The sequence below is a fragment of the Gymnodraco acuticeps genome, unplaced genomic scaffold, assembly GCF_902827175.1.
Source record: "Gymnodraco acuticeps unplaced genomic scaffold, fGymAcu1.1, whole genome shotgun sequence".
NCBI lineage: Eukaryota > Metazoa > Chordata > Actinopteri > Perciformes > Bathydraconidae > Gymnodraco > Gymnodraco acuticeps.
The window spans coordinates 818017-842599 of NW_022990743.1; the positions used below are offsets into that span (position 1 = coordinate 818017).

Here is a 24583-nt window from a genome sequence, read left to right on the forward strand (position 1 = left end):
CCATAGTTACAATCATTTCCGTCATTATATTTCTATAATATTATCCGAGCTGGTGGATAAATGTATTATTATTTGTTATTATAAGTATGCAATAATAAAATAACTTATTTGAAAAAAGTCGTAGCCTCTGCATTCTTTGGAAACTCTAAGTCCCACAATGCAACGTAACCGAGTGGGTAAATCACGCCTGCGCGGTGAGCAATCCCTCTTTGGACCTACGTCTCCACTGAAACGATGGTGAGCCGAAAATGTCCCCTTGCTAATCCGTGTCAATCTACCAATTCCTGAGCTAATACTGATTTAATCACATATTTGAAGGCTTCACAATGTTCTTGTTTGTTATACCTGCCCGTTATTTGTGGCGATTTGGGGATTATTTCTCCAGCAAATACGATGTGTTCATGTTCTAGTGAGACAGAAATGGCTGCCTCCATTGCTACTCACTGAGACCATGTACCGGGTGGGCTAGGCATATTAGCATTAATACTATAATTCTTGCTTACGTGGAGGACCCTCAGGTTTCAAATTAAAGCAAACGTAAATGCTTTTTTTCTAGAGGGTTGTAGTCCCCAAACCTGTATACACTGTTGTTGACTGGGTGTAGGTTAGCTCGTTGGATAGCTTGGTTAACGGAAGCTAGGCTAGCTGGTTACACCACTGCTAACACAGCAGCCTGGTTCTACGAGTTTCACAACTTAATGGTGTAAACTCATTTAAAAAAGCTGATGTGACATGTGGTCGTGTTCTGTAAACTCAGCTGTAAGAAAATGTAATCATTAGAACTAAACTGGCTTTTTGTATAAGCAGAACTAGAATATTGTGCAAAAACGTTGCCGATTTAGTAACAGTTGCTGCCTAAGAGTTGAGTGGCAGGGGTAGCAGTATCGGCTAAATATATCAGAGGGGGTTCTGCTTCTACAGCTACATTATTGTTGCATATTTTGAACATTGTATGTGTTAATGTTGTTCACAGGCCAAGCGTACCAAGAAGGTGGGGATCGTGGGTAAATATGGCACGCGTTATGGCGCGTCGCTGAGGAAGATGGTTAAGAAAATTGAGATCTCCCAGCACGCAAAATACACCTGCTCTTTCTGTGGCAAGGTAAGGTCAACTATAAAATCCACAAACAGCTCCACCTAACTTGTGATCTTATTCAGGTTCATTTAAAGTGTATATATTAATGTAAAAACCTGCAGCATATGTAAAACATTTTTATATTGTGTATTTGTTGACAAGATGCCACTTTTAAATGTATTTCGACAGACCAAGATGAAGAGGAGGGCCGTTGGCATCTGGCACTGTGGGTCCTGCAGGAAGACTGTGGCTGGAGGCGCCTGGACATACAAGTAGGTTTCTTTTTACTATTTCATATTGAGAATGAATGTTTTAGGGCGGCATCTTCAGCTGTTGCTAAGCCTGATTCCCCTATCAACAATTCTATTTTAGATGATGTAGTTCTACTTGCTGCAAATATTTGACAGTAAATGAGTAAAACGTAGAAGAACTGTATGAAAAGGAAGCAGCCATACAGGTTTCTCCTGGAGCTGAGTGTCACACAATGTTTGAGTATTGTACAGAGCAAGTTTGTCAAACATAATGAGATTTACCATACATGTGAAATGGATAACTAAGGAATTGAGTCAGACTTTTCAGACCGATCATTTACAACATGTTTAAAAATCGCAATGATTTGTATTTTTCCCCTCCTGTTTTTTAAGAAACGTAAATTGTAAGATATTTCAGGGACATTTGACTTTTTAAAGAAAAGCTTCCGCTGTTCAAATTTTAAATTGGACGGGAAACTGCCAATCTGTGAACGAGATGTTAATTGATGTGTCAAGGGTGATGGTACATTTCCTAACTTAATATGGTAGCAGCCTTTCCCAGACCACAATAGGAAAGATTATTGGGTTGCTTTGCCAATTACCATCAAAACCTTAAATCATCATCGTTGCATTGAGCATTGTCGCCGAACCACAAAGCAAGCAATCTTTCAAATGAAGAATCTTTGGGATTGTGGACAGCTACGTTCTGATGTAATGTAAGGGGTTTTCAGGAATGTTTTCCAATATACTGTTAATAAGGTTGTTCTACAGACCCTTAAATAAGGCTACGGGTAGACTTATACGAAGAAAAAAAGGGTTGCATTGTTTTTTATATTGCCAAAGGAAAAGTTTTTATATTGAAAAACTAATGAAACAAAGGCAAGATCACCTAATGGAGTTTTTATGTGAAAGTTATTTTTAAAAAAGGACCTTCATGAATGCGGCAACAAGTTTTTTCTTTACTTTTTTTAGAGAGGTAAGCTCCTGTTGAAGCAAGGGACAGCAATTGGATAAACAAGGTTTAAATTGAATTATAATGCATACTCAATGAATAAGTATTAATGTTGTTTTTTGTCTTTGCAGCACAACTTCAGCTGTCACAGTCAAGTCTGCGATCAGGAGGCTGAAGGAGTTGAAAGACCAGTAAACCTTGGGACTTTTTCTATTGTTTAACCCACCCTGGACATGGCCACAACATCAAGAAATAAATCTGTCTGGAGCGGAATTATTGTGTCTGTTTTTATAATGTAGATCAAAACGTGTGTCGAAGTCGCACTAGAGATCAGGGTTCCAACATCAAAAGGTGTTCCAATATTATAAGAAATGTGTATTTAATAGTGTCTTTCTGGCCTGCGCTCTAATAACCTTTTATACTTAATCTATCGCTCTGCCACATTACCCTTTGCCTGTTTTTAATCCACAGCGATTTTAAGGAAATATTGAGTACTGGAATAATTCCTGCTGTGAGTGCTTGAAAAAATTACTTACTGGTACTTTACAGTCATTCTCCACCATAGACTATATATATCATTCCTATCCTACTTCTGAAGTTGCCAGGGAGTCCGTAGGAAGACTAGCATAGCTCCACTAATTTATTTATTTTAAATACTGATTTAATTACAAATGTATAGTTGGTAAGGTTTAGACCTTAATCTACATGAAGCCTTATGTTCAAAACCAGTTCGCAAGAGGGCACAGAAGTTCAACTGGAAGCCAAAAGTAATTACAATTTTAAAGATTCAACTTTACACAAAGTAGTAGACCAAACTATTATAAATATTGAGATTAATTCATCCACTTTAATCTCAAAGTAAAACATGGGGAGTCAAGGACATGTGAGTTCAGCTGAAAACTGGGAACAATTGCTGTGCAGGATCCATCAGGGTGTATCATTTAAATAACTGGATTTTGTATCATGTACATTTTTCATATTTTAATGAAAAAACAACCCAATGGTCTGCCTACAAACTCATTTAAACATCAATTTACATTATTAATGTAGACCAATTAATAAAATAAAAAGATTATGAACAGCTTTAGATCTGGTACTAAACGGTTGGAATAATATTGGTTGTTAAAATTGATAGTAAATACATCAAATTGAATATCCATGGTATATACACTGAACAAAAATATAAACGCAACACTTTTGTTTTTGCTCTCATTTTTCATGAGATGAACTCAAAGATCTAAAACATTTTCTATATACACAAAATAACCATTTATCTCAAATATTGTTCACAAATCTGAAAGAATCTGTGATAGTGAGCACTTCTCCTTTGCCGAGATAATCCATCCCACCTCAGGTGTGGCATATCAAGATACTGATTAGACAGCATGATTATTGCACAGGTGTGCCTTAGGCTGGCCACTCTGAAACGTGCATTTTTGCTTTATTGGGGGGGTCCGAAAACCAGTCAGTATCTGGGGTTAGGGTAATGTGAATCGGGTTGCCTGTGTTCGTCGTCCATAACCTTGGGTCCCTTGAAAGGCGCTATATAAATATCATTTATTATTATTATAACATACGCCTGCCCATACCATAACCCCACCACCACCATGGGCCACTCGATTAGCAACATTACCCTAACCCTACCCCTCACACCAGATACTGACTGGTTTTCGTAGACCTGTGAGGTGGGATGGATGATCTCGGCAAAGGTGCTCACTATCACAGATTTTTTCAGATTTGTGAACAATATTTGAGAGAAATGGTTATTTTGTGTATATAGAAAATGTTTTAGATCTTTGAGTTCATCTCATGAAAAATGGGAGCAAAAACAAAAGTGTTGCGTTTATATTTTTGTTCAGTGTAAGTAACAAAGAAAATATTACATAGATATTATACATTATAGATACAGTTGAATTTATAATATTCCACTAAGTTTCTGTTGTATTAACAAGGTCAATGCAGAACAATGTCAGTGTAGTAACACTCCTAAAGAGGGCATCAATGTTGAACCGAACACAGCTGCTGTCCACCAGGGGTCGTGTTCCCCAGCAGCAGCGTCAAGAAACAAACATGGCGGCGTCCAGTGTCTTCAGACCGGGCTTGTTCAACCACAAAGTTGCAATAGTAACGGGCGGCGGGACCGGGATCGGTAAAGCTATCTCTGAAGAGCTGCTGGAGCTCGGTGAGTGATGTGGGGGTGCTTGGGGAACAGTTTTACTTTCATAGAGCTGAGATTCAGAAGTGAACAGCGACTGACTGACAACAAGAGCCAAGTGAACTTCGACACAGATACAAGAAGCCATGTAGGCTACTGAATTCTTCAAAATGTCACTCAGTTTAAACTATAGACTGTATAAAGGTTTAAACACTGTGCAGTGTGCAGGCAAACTGGTTACAGCTTTCAAATGGAATTCTGAATGTTAAAAATGTATCAAAATTCTATTAAATTAAATGCTTTATTGGCATGAATGAAACGGGGACAATATACCCACATCTAATTCCAATGTGATGGGGTATAAAGGCAGTGAAAAATACGAGTTTATAAATAAATGCCACTCACTTACTGGAGTTACATTCAGTAAAATGGTGGTGGGTGTGTGGGTTAAAGTTTAGCTCCAAATAATCCATTAATGATTTCCAAGTTCTCTCAAAGTTAACACACCATGAAGAACTCAGAAACTCAAGGGATGTGTTTTGTTCATTTGAAAATAAATTCTAAATAAAATATATTGCATGTGAACTGACTATAAACTTTTTTACCAACACCCTCAAATACAATGTAGTAATGACATTCTAATAATGAAGACACACAATGACATTTTGATTTATATGTATCTCAGTAATGTGACTAATTGAGTAAAGGCAAATAGAACAGTTTGAACAGGAGTTCTGAAAATGACATGACTTTATAATGCAGTCTCTAGGAAAATACACTAATGCCATTTATAGATATCAAAGATCTAATACTCATATAATGTTATTGATATATAACCCAGCCCTCAGTCAGTACTGTAATCCTAGTTTTTTAAGATGACTGTTGTCTTCAGGTTGCAATGTGGTCATCTCCAGTAGAAAGGTAGAGAGGTTGGAAGCAGCAGCTGAGGAGATGAGACAGAAGATCCCCGCCTCCAGCCCGGCGCGTGTCACTCCTCTGCAGTGTAACATCCGAAACGAAGATGAGGTGAGGACCTGCACTCACCCTCAGGCTCACATTACTTCATGCTGTTGCTTTCAACAGCTGATTTTCTGTTTTCTTTTATGCCCAGGTGAAGGATCTTGTGTCGTCAGTGCTGAAGCGGTACGGTAGGATAGACTTCCTGGTGAACAATGGAGGAGGTCAGTTCAGCAGCCCGGCAGAACACATGTCGTCTAAAGGCTGGAAAGCTGTGATAGACACCAACCTGACAGGAACTTTCCACTGCTGCCAGCAGGGTAAAGACGCTAACACCGCCTCAGTGTGTGTTGGATAAAGAGCTCAGTGTGACTTTTATGGTTCTGTCCACACAGTGTACGCCGCATGGATGAAACAGCATGGAGGGGTGATCGTCAACATCATAGCTGACATGTGGAAAGGCTTTCCGGGGATGGCGTAAGCAGCAACACCAAATTAATTCACACAATCGTTTCCATTTAGTTAAAACACAAAATGACTCAATGTTAATGAGTGCAATTCCAAATTGCAGTCAGCGCAATATTTGGTAAATACAAAATATGTGAAAATTCTGAATGAAGCATTGTGGTGCTGCAGAGAAGTCCAGGCATTCAAACGCTATGATAAAAATCCTCGTTTGATAAAGATCCTCTTAAAATATCACACTATGTTCATTTTAATATATTTTACATTGATTCAGAAGATTAAAAGGCTCTATCAAAAGGTGATATGAAAATCTTCACTTTCTGGCTCCTTCTACAGTGCAAAAAATTAAGACATACAAATAAATAAAAATAATGCAAGAAGAAATAAAAATGAAATACTGCAAGGGAAACAAAGGTGCAAGTAAAATGCAGAAAGAAGTAAACTCTATGCATGTCAAATAGATTAAGACAGAATAAAAACCAATGAAATACTGTACAGTGGAATACAATACTAAATATTGTAACGATATATAAATTAACTGTAAACAGATGCATGAGAACTTTTCTTAAGTGATCATTTTAATATTGTTTCAACATTGCTAATTTCCTCATATATCTGAAATAAATCACAGTGCAAAGTTAGTCAAACTAATTAGTCATTTCTTCTGTATTGTGAGTTCTTAATCCCAAGTCTTAAATTAAATTCATGATACCGTCAATTAGGTATTTTCCTTGCGTCTTAATCCCTCCCTCTGGGGCTGTATGATGCAAGAAAACCATGCGTGGAGAGGGAAAAAGAGAATGTTTAATAAGAAAAATTAGGAGGATTTTGGTTCGTTTTATTGTTCAGATCTACAATAAACACAGATTTTGAACTATATGGTAAATCAGAAACAAAAAAACCGTTACATGGGATTGATGCATTTGACTGTAATGTATCATATCAGTCAGATCAGCTACAGCACTTCATCAATGAGGAAGGATGCTCTCGTGTATCCTTGGCATCGATACACAGAGATCTCTGCTTGCTCCTCAACCTTGATTTCTTACCAGAACCACTCTGGTTCAACCAATAATCAAGGAGCAAGACTTTGTATGATGTACTTACTGAATCTCTGCTCTCACTTACAGCCACACAGGGGCAGCGAGGGCAGCAGTGGACAACCTGACAAAGAGTCTGGCCATCGAGTGGGCCGCTTCAGGAGTCAGGGTCAACTCTGTCGCACCTGTAAGTACAGATCACGAGGAAACACAGGATAAGTGATGAAGGTGTTTAGTTTGTAATTAAAAAGCTGTGCTTTTCTCTGTTTGCAGGGCACAATCTTTTCCAAAACTGCAATGGAAAACTACAAGGATCTTGGACCAAGTCTCTTTAAGATGTCTGTTCCATTTAGCCCTGCAAAAAGGCTAGGGGTACCAGAAGAGGTATAACCATCATTCTGCCTTCCAGCTTTAAAATAAACATTACATGTCATTTGTTAGATGCTTTTATCCAAAGCGACTTACATACATTCAGTACTGTGGACAATCCCCACAGGAGCAATTTGGGGTGAAGTGTCTTGCCCAGGGACACAACGACATGCTGACTGCAGTGGGACTCGAACTTGCTATCCCCTGATTCCAAGTCCAGCACACTAACCACTGAGCCACAAACTAAACTATCAGAAATCCTTTATTTGTTCCAAACTGGGCAAATGTAAAGTGTTACAACAGCAAAGGGGCAGTGTATATTGAAAGCAAAAATAATAAAAGTAGGCTAACAGATTAAAGAAAAGTTTTGGCTATATCTAATTTTTTTTTTGTACTTGTTTCTTTGTTCAGATCTCATCAGCAGTCTGCTTCCTGCTCTCTCCTGGGGCCTCCTACATCTCTGGAGACACTCTGAGGGTTGATGCAGGACAGAGTCTGTACCACTCCATGTGGGAGATACCGAGTACGTATCAACACTACGGTTTATACTTCATACCACACAGCACACTATTTTGTGTTCTAAATTATTGTCTTTTTTTGTTTCTTTCTCCAGACCACAGTGCATGGCCTGAAGCTCCAGAGGGGGAGAACCAGGAGGCTCTGAAGGAACTACTCAACCCCAAAAGCAAGCTCTAATTGTCTGAGCCCAATGTATAAACATACCACCATGGACAGAGAGCTGATGGGTACCACAAGCAATGGGAAGAAACAAGACACCATAGTGGCCCGGGACTAAGATAGTGTGATTTATTATAACAAATTCTGTATATAATTGTATTTAATAATAGATATACAAGTGTCTGATTGTTTTTTTGGTAATGAGTTGTGTCAGAGCACTATATAAAAAAATTCAGTGCCTTTGTAAGTTGGTAATTAACGGTGCTATTTGACAACATTGCATTATTTGCAAATGGAGACAAAAGACAGAAACAATGATGGAAAATTACAATAATGTTTTAAATATATGTACTGAGGCTGTTCATCTTTGATATAGTTATGAAATACAGACTTTATATGTAAGTGTAACATGTTTCCTTTATTTGTCCAATATTTAAGGGAAAACAGAAAATGAAACATAGTACTGTAAAACAAAAACATATTTGAATCATATAAAGTGTTTATTTGGACCAAAAAAATGCCCTTTATAGTTTAACATTACATTGCATTTAGCTGATGCTTTTATCCAAAGCGACTTACAATAAGTACATTCGACCAGGAAGACACAACCTTGAAGAAAACATAATCATATAAGTACATCAGGTTTCATAGAGCCAAACATTTCAAGTGCTACTCAACTGGCTTTAGATAAGCCAGTCCTTTATTAGTATAAAAGTGCTTCGTTAATAGTTCTAACGCTTGAAGTGGAGTCGAAAGAGATTCGTTTTTAGTCTGCGCCGGAAGATGTGCAGGCTTTCTGCTGTCCTGATGTCAATGGGGAGCTTATTCCACCATTTTGGAGCCAGGATAGCAAACCCACATGTTTTTGCTGATGGGAACTTGGGTCTCCCTCGCAGTGCGGGTGCAGCGAGTCGTTTGGCTGATGCAGAGCGAAGTGCACGTGCTGGGGTGTACAGTTTAACCATGTCCTGGATGTAGGAAGGGCCAGATCCATTCGCAGCATGGTATGCAAGTACCAGTGTCTTGAAGTGGATTCTAGCAGTTACTGGAAGCCAGTGAAGGGAGCGGAGGAGCGGCGTGGTGTGGGAACATTTTGGAAGGTTGAAGACCAGACGAGCCGCTGCATTCTGGATGAGCTGCAGAGGTCGGATGGCACATGCAGGTAGACCAGCCAGGATGGGAGTTGCAGTAGTCTAGGTGTGAGATGACGAGAGCCTGGGCCAGAACCTGCGTGGCTTTCTGGGTCAGCTGGGGACGTATCCTGATGTTGTAAAGCGTGTATCTGCAGCAACGGATTGTAGCAACGATGTTTGCAGTGAAGGACAGGTTGTTATCTAGGATCACACCCAGATTCCTTGCAGTCTGAGTCGGGGAAACAACAGAGGTGCCGATGTTGATTGTCAGGTCAAGAGTGGGACAATCTTTTCCCGGAAGGAAAAGCAGTTCAGTCTTGTCAAGGTTGAGCTTGAGGTGATGAGCAGACATCTACTGAGAGATGTCAGCTAGACAAGCAGAGATGCGTGCAACGACCTGGGTCTCTGAGCGGGGAAAGGACAGAATTAATTGGGTGTCGTCAGCGTAGCAGTGGTATGAAAAACCATGCGGGCTAATGACTGATCCGAGCGAGTTTGTGTACAGGGAGAAGAGGAGGGGACCAAGAACAGAGCCCTGAGGGACCCCTGTAGTTAATTGACAAGGGTCGGATTCAGACCCTCTCCAAGTTACCCTGTAGGTACGGTCTTTGAGGTATGAGGTGAGGAGGGAAAGTGCAGAGCCTGAAACTCCAAGATTTTGGAGAGTGCGAAGGAGGATCTGATGGTTCACCGTGTCGAATGCAGCAGACAGGTCCAACAGGATGATGACAGAGGAGAGGGATGCTGCCTTGGCAGTGTGCAGTTCCTCAGAGACAGCAATGAGAGCAGTTTCTGTGGAGTGACCTGCCTTGAAACCAGACTGGTGCGGATCCAGAAGGTTGTTCTGATGGAGATAACAGGAGAGTTGTTTAAAGACAGCGCGTTCAAGTGATTTAGACAGGAACAGGAGGAGAGAGACAGGCCTGTAGTTTATAAAATCGGACGGGTTGAGAGTGGGTTTCTTTAGGAGAGGGTTTACTCTTGCCTCCTTGAGACTGTTTGGAAAGTGACCAGAAGTTAGAGAAGTGTTGATGAAATGGGTGAGAAACGGTAGAATATCAGGAGCGATAGTCTGAAGGAGGTTTGAGGAGATAGGGTCCAGAGGACAGGTGGTAGGAGAGGCAGAGGTAATGAGGGTAAGAACCTCACTTGGAGAGAGAGGGGAAAAGGAGGTTAGTGTGTGGGTGAAAGGAGGGTCTGGTGACCCAGCGGTGAGTAAAGGTGAGTCAGAAAAATAAGAGCGAATATCATCAACCTTTTTTTCAAAGTGGTTAACAAAGTCGCTTGACAGAAGGGAGGAGGGGGAAGGGGCTTTGGGGGGGTCCAAGAGGGTGGAAAAGATTGAAAATAGTTTTTTGGGATTGGAATAGGAAGATTGGATCTTATCTTGAAAGAAAGTGCTTTTTGCCGGAGAGATGGAAGCAGAGAAAGAGGAGAGGAGAGCCTGATAGGTTAGGAAGTCGTCATGGTGTTTGGATTTCCACCGTTTCCGCTCTGCTGCCCTAAGGATGGTTTAATTGGATAGTAAGTAAAAGAATAATGTATATTAGAAATAAAGTATTTGTTCTTCCAATGACAAAATAGCTTGTCTTACAATTTATTAGATGGGTCATTCCAGAATTGGAGGACAATTTAGACACCAACATTTTTGAAAAATGAACCTTTTATTTTTTTTAATGTATTTAGGAAAAACAGAAAACAAACCATCAAAAAAAGTGATTTGCCCAGCTAGGCATCAAATTAATATTTTCCAATGAAGAATTACCCCTGTTACTCTAATTATAGTAACAGGGTTGAAAATCAATGCTAATTTGAGCTTTAACCTCAGGAAGTATTGCTAGATGTAGCATGTAATGCTACTTTCAAGGCAAGGACAAACTTGGATATCTAATGCAAGAAAGATAACTTTGAAATGAATATGATTTATTCTGATAATATGAGTAACAGGGTTGAGTGGCACAGATTGCCACACTCTTTTAAGACTGAAAAGATTGTAAAAATATGAAAAATAAAAGAGAGGACTTAGTTTTGGTCTACCCATGGCACGAGCACATGGCTTGCTGATGTCACTTCCACTGTGTCATCTGATTTACAGTTTGTTCACTTCATGTGCCAATCTAAAAAGGTTTGGGTAACAGGGTTGAACGCATGTTGAGGGCACACCTTCTGTGCAAAATTACTGTTATCTAAAATATGTTTATGATTTAACAAATTGATTTTACCATTACAAGAGACATATATCAATAGAATAATATCAAAAAAAGTAAATAAAATCCCTATTTTAAATGTTATATTTGACATGCAAGTTGGTCACCAAGAAGCGGGGACAAGAGAAAAATGCCATTTTAGGGGATATTCGAGAGCTATTTGACCATTTAAATAATATTTTGAAACCACTTTTTCTACAACTTTATATACATTTTGTCTCAATACAAGTATGTTTAACACAACAAGTGCATGTTTTAGCATTTTGGGCATGGATTATTAGATTTTTTATATGGGGGACATGAAATGTCCTCCAATTCTGGAATGACCCAGATATTACAACAATAAATAAAGGTATAGCTCTACGGGGGTCCCTCAGGGCTCTGTTCTTGGTCCCCTCCTCTTCTCCCTGTACACAAACTCGCTCGGATCAGTCATTAGCCCGCATGGTTTTTCTTACCACTGCTACGCTGATGACACCCAATTAATTATGTCCTTTCCCCGCTCAGAGACCCAGGTCGTTGCACGCATCTCTGCTTGTCTAGCTGACATCTCTCAGTGGATGTCTGCTCACCACCTCAAGCTCAACCTTGACAAGACTGAGCTGCTCTTCCTCCCGGGAAAAGATTGTCCCACTCTTGACCTAACAATCAACATCGGCACCTCAGTTGTTTCCCCGACTCAGACTGCAAGGAATCTGGGTGTGACCCTAGATAACAACCTGTCCTTCACTGCAAACATCGCTGCTACAACCCGTTGCTGCAGATACACGCTTTACAACATCAGGAAGATACGTCCCCAGCTGACTCAGAAAGCGACTCAGGTTCTGGTCCAGGCTCTCGTCATCTCACGCCTAGACTACTGCAACTCCCTCCTGGCTGGTCTACCTGCATGTGCCATCCGACCTCTGCAGCTCATCCAGAATGCAGCGGCTCGTCTGGTCTTCAACCTTCCTAAATTCTCCCACACCACTCCGCTCCTCCGCTCCCTTCACTGGCTTCCGATAACTGCTAGAATCCACTTCAAGACACTGGTACTTGCTTACCATGCTGCGAATGGATCTGGCCCTTCCTACATCCAGGACATGGTTAAACCGTACACCCCAGCGCGTGCACTACGCTCTGCATCAGCCAAACGACCCGTTGCGCCCTCGCTGCGAGGGGGACCCAAGTTCCCATCGGCGAAAACACGTGGGTTTGCTGTCCTGGCTCCAAGATGGTGGAATGAGCTCCCCATTGACATCAGGACGGCAGATAGCTTGCACATCTTCCGGCGCAAACTGAAAACTCATCTCTTTCGACTCCACTTCGAGCGTTAGAACTATTAACGAAGCACTTATACTCATAAAGGACTGGCTTACCTAAAGCCAGTTGAGTAGCACTTGAAATGTTTGGCTCTATGAAACCTGATGTACTTATATGATTCTGTTTTCTTCAAGGTTGTGTCTTCCTGGTCGAATGTACTTATTGTAAGTCGCTTTGGATAAAAGCGTCAGCTAAATGCAATGTAATGTAATGTAATGTACTTGTAACGGTGCAAGACGCTTTGTTTTTTGGTCCAGCGTGCTTTGCTGTAATATTGGCGTTAAACCACTTTAGATTAGTAACAATTAATCGAGGAGCTGTTCATTAGACATTACGTTTTAGTCAGTGTATATTTTATTAACATTTTCTGAGAGATTCCTTTTTTCTTAGATATAGATAGATATTTTTGGTTCACTCTCCAACACAGTAGGTGGCGGTAATGTACTGTATCCCTGGTGTCTACCTGCGATAAAACGCTGAAGAAGAAGAACACTTAGTCCTGCTACAGAGGTCACAACAAACCACTCAGGTACAGTGTTATGCTTTTTAATTAATATGTTACATTTCTGAAGCATCTTTTGTTGCTCTTTCACTGTGGCTGACAACGGTATATTAACAAATGAAGCTGTAGATAATGCCTCATAGAGCAAATGCTGCAATTGTATGGATGTAGCTAGACAAGTTAGCTGACGTTAGCACGTTAGCTAACGAAATGCTCGCTGGTGAAACGCTGTGTACTTTCATTAAACAACGCTTTTTTCCCTATTCATTATGTACACATCTTTGCTTTAGTAAGACACGTAACTTGTATGACACTGTGTATAAAGAAAGCTAGTCATGAATAAAGTAGGGCATGTTTCAAATGTTCAATAACGCTTAACATCATTGAGCTTTGACAGGTTCAGTGTTTGCAGGTGCTGCGACCAGATTGTTTATTGATTATTTACGAACAGTAAACATTCAACAACATTTAAATCACTGCCAGAGATTGCTTCACAGCTAGTTTACATCCATTATTTCAAAGATTAAAACATCAACATTGCATAATGATAATGATTGCCTAAACCGAGTGTTATAAAGTTTGATTGATGTGCCAACTTGCGTCCTGAGAATCTTAGAAAAGCTTAAACAGGTATTGGGCCAGTGTAATGTAGACAGGTATAAGACAATAGAAAACAGCCAATCACATCAACCTCCATATTGAATGGCACTAAATAGTGTATAACCTGAGACCAGTTATATGCTTATACAATGAGCATAACATAAATCGTTCGTCTTTACAAACATTTTAATGCCATTTAAACATGGTTGAAACCTGGTCCCACATGTACATCTCTAGACGTAAACAGACATGGAAACCAAAGAGTTAGCAGTTTTCACTTCTACATAAGCGGAAACATGTTTGAGCCTGTTTTAAACAAATATGTGGATCATTGACATATTGTGTGTCCTGTAAGGCTTGTTTCTGACAACACATTTCTAAAATAAAAGTAAGTAATAATATGATGAGAGGTTCAAGTTATCTATGGGTGATTACATATTAACATGCATCTGTTTTCAGAATGGGAGGTGACCACGGGCACAACAAGCTGGTCCTGCCAGACTGGCGGCAGTGGAAGATAGAGGGGACCCCACTGGAGATCGTACAGAGGAGGCTGATATCCAGGGGCCTCAAGGATCCATGGGCACGGTCAGTGTTTCTACCAAAAGTAAATATAGCTGTCTCCCATTTAATGAATCTGATTACTGACTATCCTTTCTTTAACTGTCCCTGTAGCAACGAGGCTTGGAGATACTCTGGGGGCTTCGCTCGTCCTGTCACTCTGTCTGAAGTGCTTCTGAAAGGATTCAAGTGGGGCTTTGCCGCCTTCGCTGTTGCTCTGGCTGTAGAGTACACCTTCTTCCCACCAAAGAAGGGCGGACACTAACGCTCAACCCCAGAGTCTAATTATCTGTATTTTCTGTTCATTAAATGTTTTCTGATCACTCCATGGCTTCCATTATTCTTCCTATTCACCCTGTCCCATCTTTAAACCAAAACCAATTTAACATACAGTACATTTTTATTTGAACGTGCACATATAGAACGACTAGTCCTGCTTTCTCTTCCTGCTCAGCTTCCAAAAGATTAGTTTAAAACATTTTACTGTCAGGATTACAAAAACCAGCACTACAGTAGCCAGTAGTGCTATGACATCCAGGCAGTAGTACTGGATCCAGTTGAGGCCATGGACGGCAGCTTTAAGATGTTTTGCCCCTTTGTTCCGCATCACATATTCTGTCCAGTACACAGAGAGGTCGAGTGGGTCGACCAGCCGGTCTTTATGGAGATCAGACAGCTTCTGCACGTTCTCTTTATACCTGGATAAAAACAGATTCATGGCAAGAGTTGAAGAATACAACATGGAGGCAAAGTTATCAATTTGTTTAAAGCGACCCTATTAGGCTCAGTTTCATGTGTCATATCTATTGTGACATGTTTACATGCTTTATTGTTTAAAAGGTGTTGTATTGGCACCAGCCAATAGAAGCACGAGTGTGATGGAATGATTTCACTGTTAGGGAAGTAAATAATGGACTACAATTGAGGCAGGGGGGGAGTGTTTGGAAGAGAAACTCCCTCTGGAGGAAACTTTACATGCACACAAACCTATTAGCACACTACAGGAAAGGGAAAAGCCAGAAAAATATACTAGGGCCTCTTTAAGGAGCTTAAGCGTCCCCTCACCTGGTGTCGTTGATGACCTCATTCAGTGCTTGCAGAAGGATCTCTGTAGTTATGTCAAAAATATCCAGCACGAGTCCGGCTCCTCTGCTCGCCAACCTCTGCGCATTGTCAGGCTGGTCCCCCCCAAGTGGCACCATCACCATGGGAACAGCGTGACACAGTCCCTCGAACAGACCATGTGAGCCGGCGTGTGTGATGAAGGCCCGCACTTCAGGATGCGCTAACACACAGATGTTGGATCTTTTAAATTATGTTATACATCATTGGGAAGTTTTCAGTCGCGGGCTTCACATTTAAGGATGTGTTGCAGTGGATTTACCCACCGAGCAGGTCATTCTGAGGAGCCCACTTCATAAACTTCACGTTTTCTGGAACATTATCAGGAACCGGCCCAGTGTATCTCCATACGACCTATCAAAAATAATGCATTTCTCTTTGAAGATAGTTTGGTTTGAATTGCATTTACGTAATGTTTACATATATGTTCCTGTACCTTCTGTGGAATCTGTCTGAAGGCTTCCAGGAAGACGGAGGTTCTCTCTTCAGGCAGATCTGACACCATGGTGCCCAGAGTGAACACTACAAACCCATGTTCTCCGTCTAATAACCAGGACTCCAAATCCTGCAACACACACACACACACACACACACACACACACACACACACACACACACACACACACACACACACACACACACACACACACACACACACACACACACACACACACACACACACACACACACACACACACACACACACACACACACACACACACACACACACACACACACACACACACACACACACACACACACACACACACACACACACAGGTCAGTGAGAGTTTTTTTCTTTATATTATTTTCAGAATGTTTATTTGAGTCCAAATCAATTTGAAATGCCATTTTTCAAGAAGGTGTCTCAATATAATATGAAACAATTTTACAATTTACAGTTAATTATTGGATCAGACACACAGGCCTTACCTCAGGCAGAGGATTCCTCACATGGCAGTTAATTCCGCCAACTAGCACCATATTAGGCATGAGTGGCCGTGGGAACTCCAGCGTGAAATCAAGTCTGTTTAAACACAGTATTTACATATTTATGTAAATAATAAATCTAAAATGTTTTATAGTTTAGTTTGATTCAGTAGCACAGGACAACAGAAACACAAAAACAATCATTTAACAAAGTACTTAGATCCTTTCCTTAAGTAAAGGTAGAAATACTATGGTCTTCAAATCCCCCATTACATGTACAAGTTCTGAATTGAAATGTCATTTAGGTAGAAGTACTATTGGCTATAAATAAAGTACTCAGTATGCAGAATTGCTCTTTTTTTACAGTATTATCCTATTATAGAATATTATATCATCCAGTTGTATTACTAACAAATACATGTAAGAGCATTTTAAAATAGTAGTTTGTTAATATGGTGCCAATTTCAGCTACTTAAAATACCGGGTAGATTGGTAATACAGTACTGCATCATAACATATCAGCACATAATGTGTATTTATATGTAAAAGAACTTGGAATACGTGGAATATTTGTCTTTTAAATGTAGAAAAGTAGAAGTATAAAGAAGCAGAAATTAGAAATACTCATGCACGTGCAATTTAGTCGAAACAGTACTTGTGTATGGCACTATGTTGGTAAATAAACTCTGTTACATTCCACCACTGGTAAAGTCCATCTGCAGTTGATGAGTATTCTTTTCCAAAATGTCAATAAATAACCTTTGTACATGTTACCTCAGCAGCCAGATAGCCGATTCTGACAGTATTTCAGCCACACCCACCTCCTCCCCCAGGAACTGATAGGCTAAACTGTCAAAGTGCCAGTACATCAGTCTGCAAAGCAGCGGCTCCAGGAAAGCCACCTGTAGGTCAGAGGCATCAAACAGCAACTAGAAAATGCATTTCCTGCTGAAAATGCGTGTGAATTCTGTAAACTGTGAACATTTGTGGCTGAATTTAGCTGAAAATGCAGAAAAAGCTGAATATGTTATTAGTTGAATGGTCTCTGTAGCTGCTTTTAGTAAGTATGTTGCTGAACTTAGCAGAGAAATGCAGAAAAGTGAAATGATGTGAATCAAATTGTTACAGCTCAAATGCATTGCAATGACTTTGTTGAAAACTTGAAAGTGAAATGTTAAACTGGAAGAGTAGGAAAAACAGTGAAGAAGCTTAATATTTAAAAGAAAAGGTTTTAAAAAGGTATAAACAACAACATGTATAGCCTCAATGTCCTGAAATAGCTGAATAATGTAATAGTTTATAGCTGAAAATAGGCTGAAGGAGTTAAATATTAAATGTAAGTAGTAGTGAATTAATGTGTATTAAGAAGAGAAAATAAAGTAAAAACGCTTTGTAAAGCATCAGAATATTTTAACTGCAAACTTTTGAACTAAAACCATACGTCACCAATAATGTATAAAATATGTGGAACATGTTGAAGTCAGTATGAAGTCTCCATCAAACAGAAAATAATAGGCTGAGACAGTCTTTGAACTCCAGTCTTTTGGTTTGTGTTTGAGGTGACTGCACATGCTGTTGCACAGCATTCACACTAATAAACCAGTTAACAGAGTAAGGCATAGGTGCTTGGCATAAGAATTAAATTACAGTAGTGAAAGTTACATTTTAACAGTGCTGAAACCAAAGTCATGATGACTTGGTAGGAAGACAGGAAGACGTATAGTGGCATGATAATAGAGGCAAGTTATACCATGGCAACATCTCAAATACACCTGAATATTTCTGTAGAATTATAGAGAAAGGGAAAGAAATGAGAGCTATAAAGAGGGATTCATTTGCTCACCAAAGTGTTGATAGTCCTCTCCTTGAAGTTCATTTTATCCGTGTTTTTTGTAAAGAAGCGTGGCACATATGAGGGAGGGGATGGGCAGCCTGCAGACTTCATATCCATGGAACATGGAATTCCTCTCAGCAAGTTTATTGTGGGGAGACCTGCAAGTGATGACTGGTGAGAAACTGTGCAGACATATGAGAGCAAATAATATAGGGGTTGCATAACTCACCCAATTTCCGAGCTATAAGAGAGCCTGTGGGCACCATGGGGTCTGTTAGGACGGCATCGAAGTTCTGCAGAGAGACACGGTCCGAAAAATAGACTACAGGGTAAAAAGCAATCTCTAAAACCTTAATAATTGTGTTTATTTAGTGCTTTCTCAGCAGATGTTTCGACTTATGATTGTAAAATAACACGTTGCAGGACCCTGAGACAGAAGAAATTAAATGGAATTTGGCCACCTTCACTATTAAACACTCACACACATAATACAAAATGTCATACTTAAATGTTAAAAGTACATACTTGTTACACTCATGCATGATTTCTACAGAAAATGTCATATTTGTCTAACCCTAAGCCTAACCCTTTTTAAATATTTCCATTTGATGCATTAAACCAGTAGTTCATGAACTTTATTTGCCTATGACGCCACTAAAAACAGATTCTGGTTGTCAATATTTGTATTTTTTTGTTTTCAACCTCTGTACTTCCACTCACCTGCTGTGCCAGATGTGAGATGACACTTGCATTGAACAGTAGGCTCTCTGCTGTGGTGTGGATGAAGCCCGTAATTCTCTGGATTTGCGAAAATCGCGTCACCACCTTCTCCGTGAAAGACTGTGCTGATTTTTTCATCACGTCTATGTGTGAAGACATGACATAATCAATGTGAGCCCGGTCATAAGGAACAGGATAGGTCAAGGTATCGTAGTGTTTTCCTGGACCCATTCGAATGCTGACCTCTGGTATCACCACGGTGACCCGGTGTCCACGGCGACCCATTTCTTGGGCAATGGCCTTTATACCCACCCAGTGACTCCCATCCATGGGTACCACCAGCAAATTGCCCAAGTAACCGGAAGAAGCATTGTCCCTTGCAGGAATGTTGCTGGTCGCTGCAGCCTCTTTTGTCTTGAGCTTCTCTGGTATGGAGTTTTCTGCCACGGTCTTATCGACAGCACCACTTACTTGCATATCCACGTTTAGAAGCAGGAACAAAAACACTGCAGATGTCCACATTGTTCTCTCTTCTGTGTCTGCAGCTCACTGAATCCAACAAGAAGGAAAAGGTGAGGCAATGTAAGTAAACAATGGACATAAACCCCCCCAACACTCTCTCTATGAATGCTTGTGTAAGCCTTCACCGCCCTCAGGTTACTGTGGAAATTCCTCTGTGACTGAGCCGAGTTGTATGCGTTCAAAGTCCTCCCTTTAACAAGAGAGCCAATTGCAGTCTTCAACTTCTGTCAGTTTGAGGGCATAAAGTTTGTCCCTCCTCTCCAGCTGCATGCCAGAAAATGTCCCACAATAACATAGACCGAACAGACTGATTTGAGGGGGACCGGTATGACTTGTTGTACACTGTTTTGTGCTTGCATGGTGAGAGAAGCAGACCCCTAGTGGAGAGTACCAAGGAGTTATTTTACCTGGGTGGCTTTTTTTAGACACCCCCTTGTTGTGATGGGTTTAGCAGGACCTTTATATACAGTTTATGGGTAGGACGGGTTGTTTTGCTGTGATTGGAAAGCTCTATGAGCCCCTGCAACAGTCCTGATTCCCAGCTTGGGCAGCATTAAAATGTGCATACTATTTGTTTCTTGTCTTACAGTATCTAGTGCAGCTGCCATTACATATGATATGCATATGATCGGGACATACTATTTAGTCAACAAATTGGACCTTGAATTTTTTGTAATATAACCGCTGTACAAAGGATTGTGGGTCAGAATAGACGAAAAAACATTATCGCGACAAGATGTGAAGGGACATCCTTTTTTGACATTTGACATACGTGTTAGGGAACAATTTGCTTAGGTATTCAACCTTTGACACAGTTAATCATTTTCTCCTCTCACTGTCTCCTTTCGCATGGCATAGTTCTACGGCCTTGGGTATTGCTGCTATCTCTCTTTAGGAGGGGCAGCTTGAGCACATTGTTGTTGCCAGTCTATGACAGAGCACAAGCCGCCATGAGGTAGTTTACTGTTCAGGCACGTAGGTTCCCTGGCGCACATTCTTTTCTATGGACGAGAGCTCTAGTTAGATTCAGGCAGAGATGTTCACAAGTCTTTTTTTGCAAGTCCAAGTCAAGTCTCAAGTCTTTGGTCACGAGTCCAAGTCAAGTCTCAAGTCTTTGTGGGGTGAGACTTGATCAAGTCTCAAGTCTTTGGTCACGAGTCCAAGTCAAGTCTCAAGTCTCTAAAAAATAAAAGTCTCATGTCTCTTCTGGTTGTAATAAGCCTTCTATTGTCTGCTGCTATCCAGTCTGTTAAGAATGCTGTACAGCTATATCTAAGAAATTCAAAGCATTTACTGTATTATTATCACTCCTATATCTATTAGCATACAGTATCAGTACTGATTAGTTGTTTGTTATATGATCACTTTAAACAGGCTATTGCAATGTAATATGAGGAAAAACATCACACTTTAGCTAAATGCAAACAACTTATAAGCAAAACACTTCAGAATCAGAAATCAGTATCACAAATACTTTATTAATCCCCCGCAGGGAAACTGTGTTAAAAGTACTGTGCCATTTGCAACTAAAAAACTATTGCTGCAATATTATCTGAAATATACTGAACTGGTGATATTAAAACATGACCTGTTCCAAAAGAGATATCTACCATTAACACCATTTACCAGCCAAATGCTGCTCGCCATTTGGCCAGTGGACAAAAATGTTAAAATGTGACCTCTGCAACCGTATTGTTTAATTACACTGGGTCTCTAATGACATCTTTTAAGTCTACTATAAATAAACATATTCCTCTATCCTCTCACTCAAACCCAGTGCAATGGTAACCTGATAAACCTGTAACATTAACGTTACGTGGTCAACAATAAACCTGCATAGCCGCGGGAAGTCATTTTGCTCAGGGGGTGCTGCCAAAAGTGAGGAGGGAGCCGCTTAAAAAAAAAAGAAAAAGTCGGTGCCGGGCCGGGCCCAGCTGTCAGCGATACGAGCCGCATACATTGTTTGTTAAAGGCGAGACACGGCAGGCAAAAACATCGTTTTTCATGCACTGGTCAATTTTGAGATGTTGTACTATTTTGATTCCATAACATGTTTTCTTTAAGGCTTTTGGAAGTAAAACGTACAAAATACACATTTAAGTGTTCATTTTACTATAGTTGGTTTATTTGCGTCTGTATATTTCTCCTAAATTCACCAAAAGTTAGCATTCTAACGTAACATAAAGTACCGCGACCGCTGTTTGCACCATGTCATCGTTGGAAAGCTGAGTCTCTCCTGCACAATCTCATCGGATCCAAATATGGTCATTTCCTTTGTATCAGCAACCAATCGTGAAAGTACAAAGGGGTCTTAAACCAAGAAACGAAATCTCATTGGCTCGTGTCAACTTCTGACAACGTGATTCGTTCAGATGCGTCACGTGATGTGCTAAAACACTTCCTGGTTAGCTTTCCGCTAGAAATTTAAATCTCAAAATGGCAAAGGAACGGCGAAAAAAACGTTCACAGAGAAGACAACAACAATTGTCACTTGCACGAAGCAAGGTTATACAAAACACAAATGACCCCGAACATGAAATACCTTCACGGAGTGCGTCGATGCCCAAAGAACAGGAGGGTTTAGCTAGCGCCTCACTGCAATCTTTAAAGGTCCTTTTCTCAAAATGAGTTTTATCTCCTACACCAAACCTTCCAGTTATATTCCTATCAATACTATGAAGGCTTTTACAGAAGGGTTTGTTCATAGATCATTCATAGCCTGAATTATATAAGATGTTATACCTAGAAACATGGCGAAAATTGATATTTTAGGGCTGTTGACAGTATTTTCTGATTTATGGAGTGATAAAAAGAGATATCCAAAATCCCTTCTGTAAAAGCCTTAGATGCTAATATGACAACAAAATGAAACGAGCATTTTGAACCTGGCTTTATCCAAAGTTCAGATTTCGGTTCCTGAAATGTGTTAAAATATGCGCAAATGTAATGAGATAATGGCTCATTTGCATATTCAGAAAACTTGTAATATAAGAAACAATTGCTTTATTGTAGGTAATTAACTGGAGAAATTACCCTATTCACCTGGGGTGTCTCGCCTTAACTTTAATAAACCATTATAGACCTTAGCAACAGCTGCACATGCCCACATGCTAACTATGGGTCTTACAAACCTACATAACATTACAAATAGTCAGAAAATATTATTTACAATATTAATAAAACTATGAATTCAATTGTAACTGATTGACAAGGCAAAACACTGCACAGCGGCAGCAGCATTAAAGGAAACATCGTCTTACCTTGTGTTGGGGCTTCACAAAACTCCAAATGTAGCCTGGGGTGGCACTAATGAAGACCCTCATTAGAGCAGATACATCCACATTGTCCAAAATGTTACTATGGACATGCATTAAAGTCAGATGTGTCAGTCTCTTCTGTGTCATATTACTCTAGTTGTAGAGGTGGTGGGCTGAGGAGTAGCTGGTGGTCCACTCTTTTTATTGGGTTGTTTGTTGGAGAAAAAAATCCAAAATCCTTTTTTGCGCCATTCTATAAAGTTGTCACTCTGCAGTGTGTGTGTCGCGTCAATTACGTCACTCTCCCACGACCTATGACCTAGATCAGTGTTTCTCAAACTTTTTCATACCAAGGACCACTTAACCAATACAAAAACACTCGCGGACCACCTAACTCCACAAATATCCAAAAACACATCGTTTTTTACAAATCGCCTGACAATGGTACAAACAAGTGGCCACATGTGTGATCAAGGTGTTTATCTGGGCTATATCATGCAATCGAAAGTGAAACTTAAGCTCGTTCCATTGCGGAGATATTCCCGCGAGAGTGCGAAAAACTTAAATAAATGTATTTATTTAAAATGTGATATTTTACCAATATACTCACGGACCACTAGGGGGCGCTCACGGACCACCAGTGGTCCGCGGACCACACTTTGAGAAGCACTGACCTAGATGACTCGGATTTTATTTATTTGGAAAATAAATTCAAGCCACCTGATATATACAAATATATACAAATATATACTATGACTATTATATGCTACTGTATACGGCTAATTTTATTTTAAGTAAAATCATAACTATTTTATGTAGTTTAATCATTTTTATTTAGGTGGTCACTCAGTTTTTCAAATGTACACCACTCGCCAACAGGGGGTGCTGCAGCACCCCTACTTCCCACGGCTATGTAAACCTGTAACCTGCCTATAAACCAACAGATGTATTTATGTATGTAACTATGTATTTTTCTACGTTTAACGTTAGCCAGCGGAACGTAATGATTAACGTTACCGACCTTTTTTATGTCATGTCAAGAGTTGGATGTCAACGCCACTCAACGCAAACAAGTGTGACAAGCAAACATTCACTCAGCTTTTCAAATATTCAGTTACAAAGCTAAGTTAACATTACATAGCTGATGCTGAGCTAAACATGTTTGCTAACCATCCATATGCGTTAATGTGACTGACCTCTCCGGGTGAGTTTTCAAGTGCCTGATTTGACGTTGTTGCACCAGCATCCTTGATTTTAATATTGCAGACTTTGCAGTGTGCGCTCCTTTTGTTGGTGCCGCCGGCGTTTTGTTCGAAGTTTTTATAGTTGAACCTAATTACAAGCGGTACAGCTGCAGGTGTGCGGCCTGTCGCCATGGTGTTACCATGATGTTAATGTTAATGTTAAAGGTGTGGTAGGTAAGTTTGAGAAACCGGCTCGAGATACACTTTTTGTTATATTCCATGGAATGCTCTTAACATCCCGATAGCCGGCCCGGCTAAAGTAACTGGATGGCCTACCTGCCTGTCAGCCTCCCATCGGGGCACAAACTTATCTCGTGCCCTCATTGGTCATGTGCGCGTTCGTGTGTGTTGGAGGAGGGGCTCTGTGAGGAAGTGGCAGATTTTGTCCGGTTGTGTATTTTCAAATTCTAGCGATCTTGAGCCGGTTTCTCAAATGTACCTACCCCACCTTTAATACGCCAAAAATAGAAAACAAAATGATTGTTCACGAGTCCCAAAACACGAGTCCAAGTCGAGTCCGAAGTCTTTTGAGCAGGAGTCCAAGTCAAGTCTGAAGTCTCTGTGTGTGCGACTCGAGTCCGAGTCACAAACTCGAGTCCCCATCTCTGGATTCAGGGTCCATAATTGTTTAGTCTCACTGATAAAGAATGTTGATTATTACACTCTGAACTAGTTAAAACCTCGAGCTACAGAAAGAGTTCTTCAGA

At 40.3% G+C, this 24583-nt stretch overlaps 4 protein-coding genes across 9 annotated transcripts; 3 read left to right on the forward strand and 1 right to left on the reverse strand.

Annotated features, from left to right (window-relative positions):
- Positions 1 to 10: 10 nt before the first annotated feature.
- Positions 11 to 2551, forward strand: rpl37a (ribosomal protein L37a). The gene is made up of 4 exons (XM_034232094.1): positions 11 to 237; positions 974 to 1102; positions 1265 to 1347; positions 2410 to 2551. Exons 1-4 carry the CDS (start codon positions 235 to 237, stop codon positions 2471 to 2473), a joined length of 279 nt encoding a protein of 92 aa, XP_034087985.1. The 5' UTR covers positions 11 to 234; the 3' UTR covers positions 2474 to 2551.
- A 1762-nt stretch (positions 2552 to 4313) lies between these two features.
- Positions 4314 to 8350, forward strand: pecr (peroxisomal trans-2-enoyl-CoA reductase). 2 transcript variants are annotated; one of them, XM_034232085.1, is made up of 8 exons: positions 4314 to 4460; positions 5326 to 5459; positions 5545 to 5710; positions 5786 to 5867; positions 6986 to 7082; positions 7169 to 7279; positions 7676 to 7787; positions 7878 to 8350. In XM_034232085.1, exons 1-8 carry the CDS (start codon positions 4349 to 4351, stop codon positions 7958 to 7960), a joined length of 897 nt encoding a protein of 298 aa, XP_034087976.1. In that variant the 5' UTR covers positions 4314 to 4348; the 3' UTR covers positions 7961 to 8350. The 2 variants fall into 2 exon arrangements, with proteins under 2 accessions (XP_034087976.1, XP_034087977.1); XM_034232086.1 differs by having other exon boundaries at positions 5545 to 5614.
- Positions 8351 to 12964: 4614 nt separating this feature from the next.
- ndufb3 (NADH:ubiquinone oxidoreductase subunit B3) lies at positions 12965 to 14573 on the forward strand. Its single transcript, XM_034232075.1, has 3 exons — positions 12965 to 13113; positions 14146 to 14274; positions 14362 to 14573. Exons 2-3 carry the CDS (start codon positions 14147 to 14149, stop codon positions 14510 to 14512), a joined length of 279 nt encoding a protein of 92 aa, XP_034087966.1. The 5' UTR covers positions 12965 to 13113; position 14146; the 3' UTR covers positions 14513 to 14573.
- On the reverse strand, positions 13485 to 24170 carry LOC117556632 (UDP-glucuronosyltransferase 1-8-like). 5 transcript variants are annotated; one of them, XM_034232072.1, is made up of 10 exons: positions 24153 to 24170; positions 18854 to 19402; positions 18363 to 18426; positions 18143 to 18291; positions 17074 to 17201; positions 16303 to 16396; positions 15806 to 15934; positions 15636 to 15723; positions 15313 to 15532; positions 13485 to 14945 (listed from the first exon to the last, which is right to left on the reverse strand). In XM_034232072.1, exons 2-10 carry the CDS (start codon positions 19373 to 19375, stop codon positions 14675 to 14677), a joined length of 1665 nt encoding a protein of 554 aa, XP_034087963.1. In that variant the 5' UTR covers positions 19376 to 19402; positions 24153 to 24170; the 3' UTR covers positions 13485 to 14674. The 5 variants fall into 5 exon arrangements, with proteins under 5 accessions (XP_034087963.1, XP_034087962.1, XP_034087961.1 ...); XM_034232071.1 differs by lacking the exon at positions 24153 to 24170 and adding an exon at positions 23829 to 23916; XM_034232070.1 differs by lacking the exon at positions 24153 to 24170 and adding an exon at positions 22636 to 22705.
- Between the last annotated feature and the right edge of the window lie 413 nt (positions 24171 to 24583).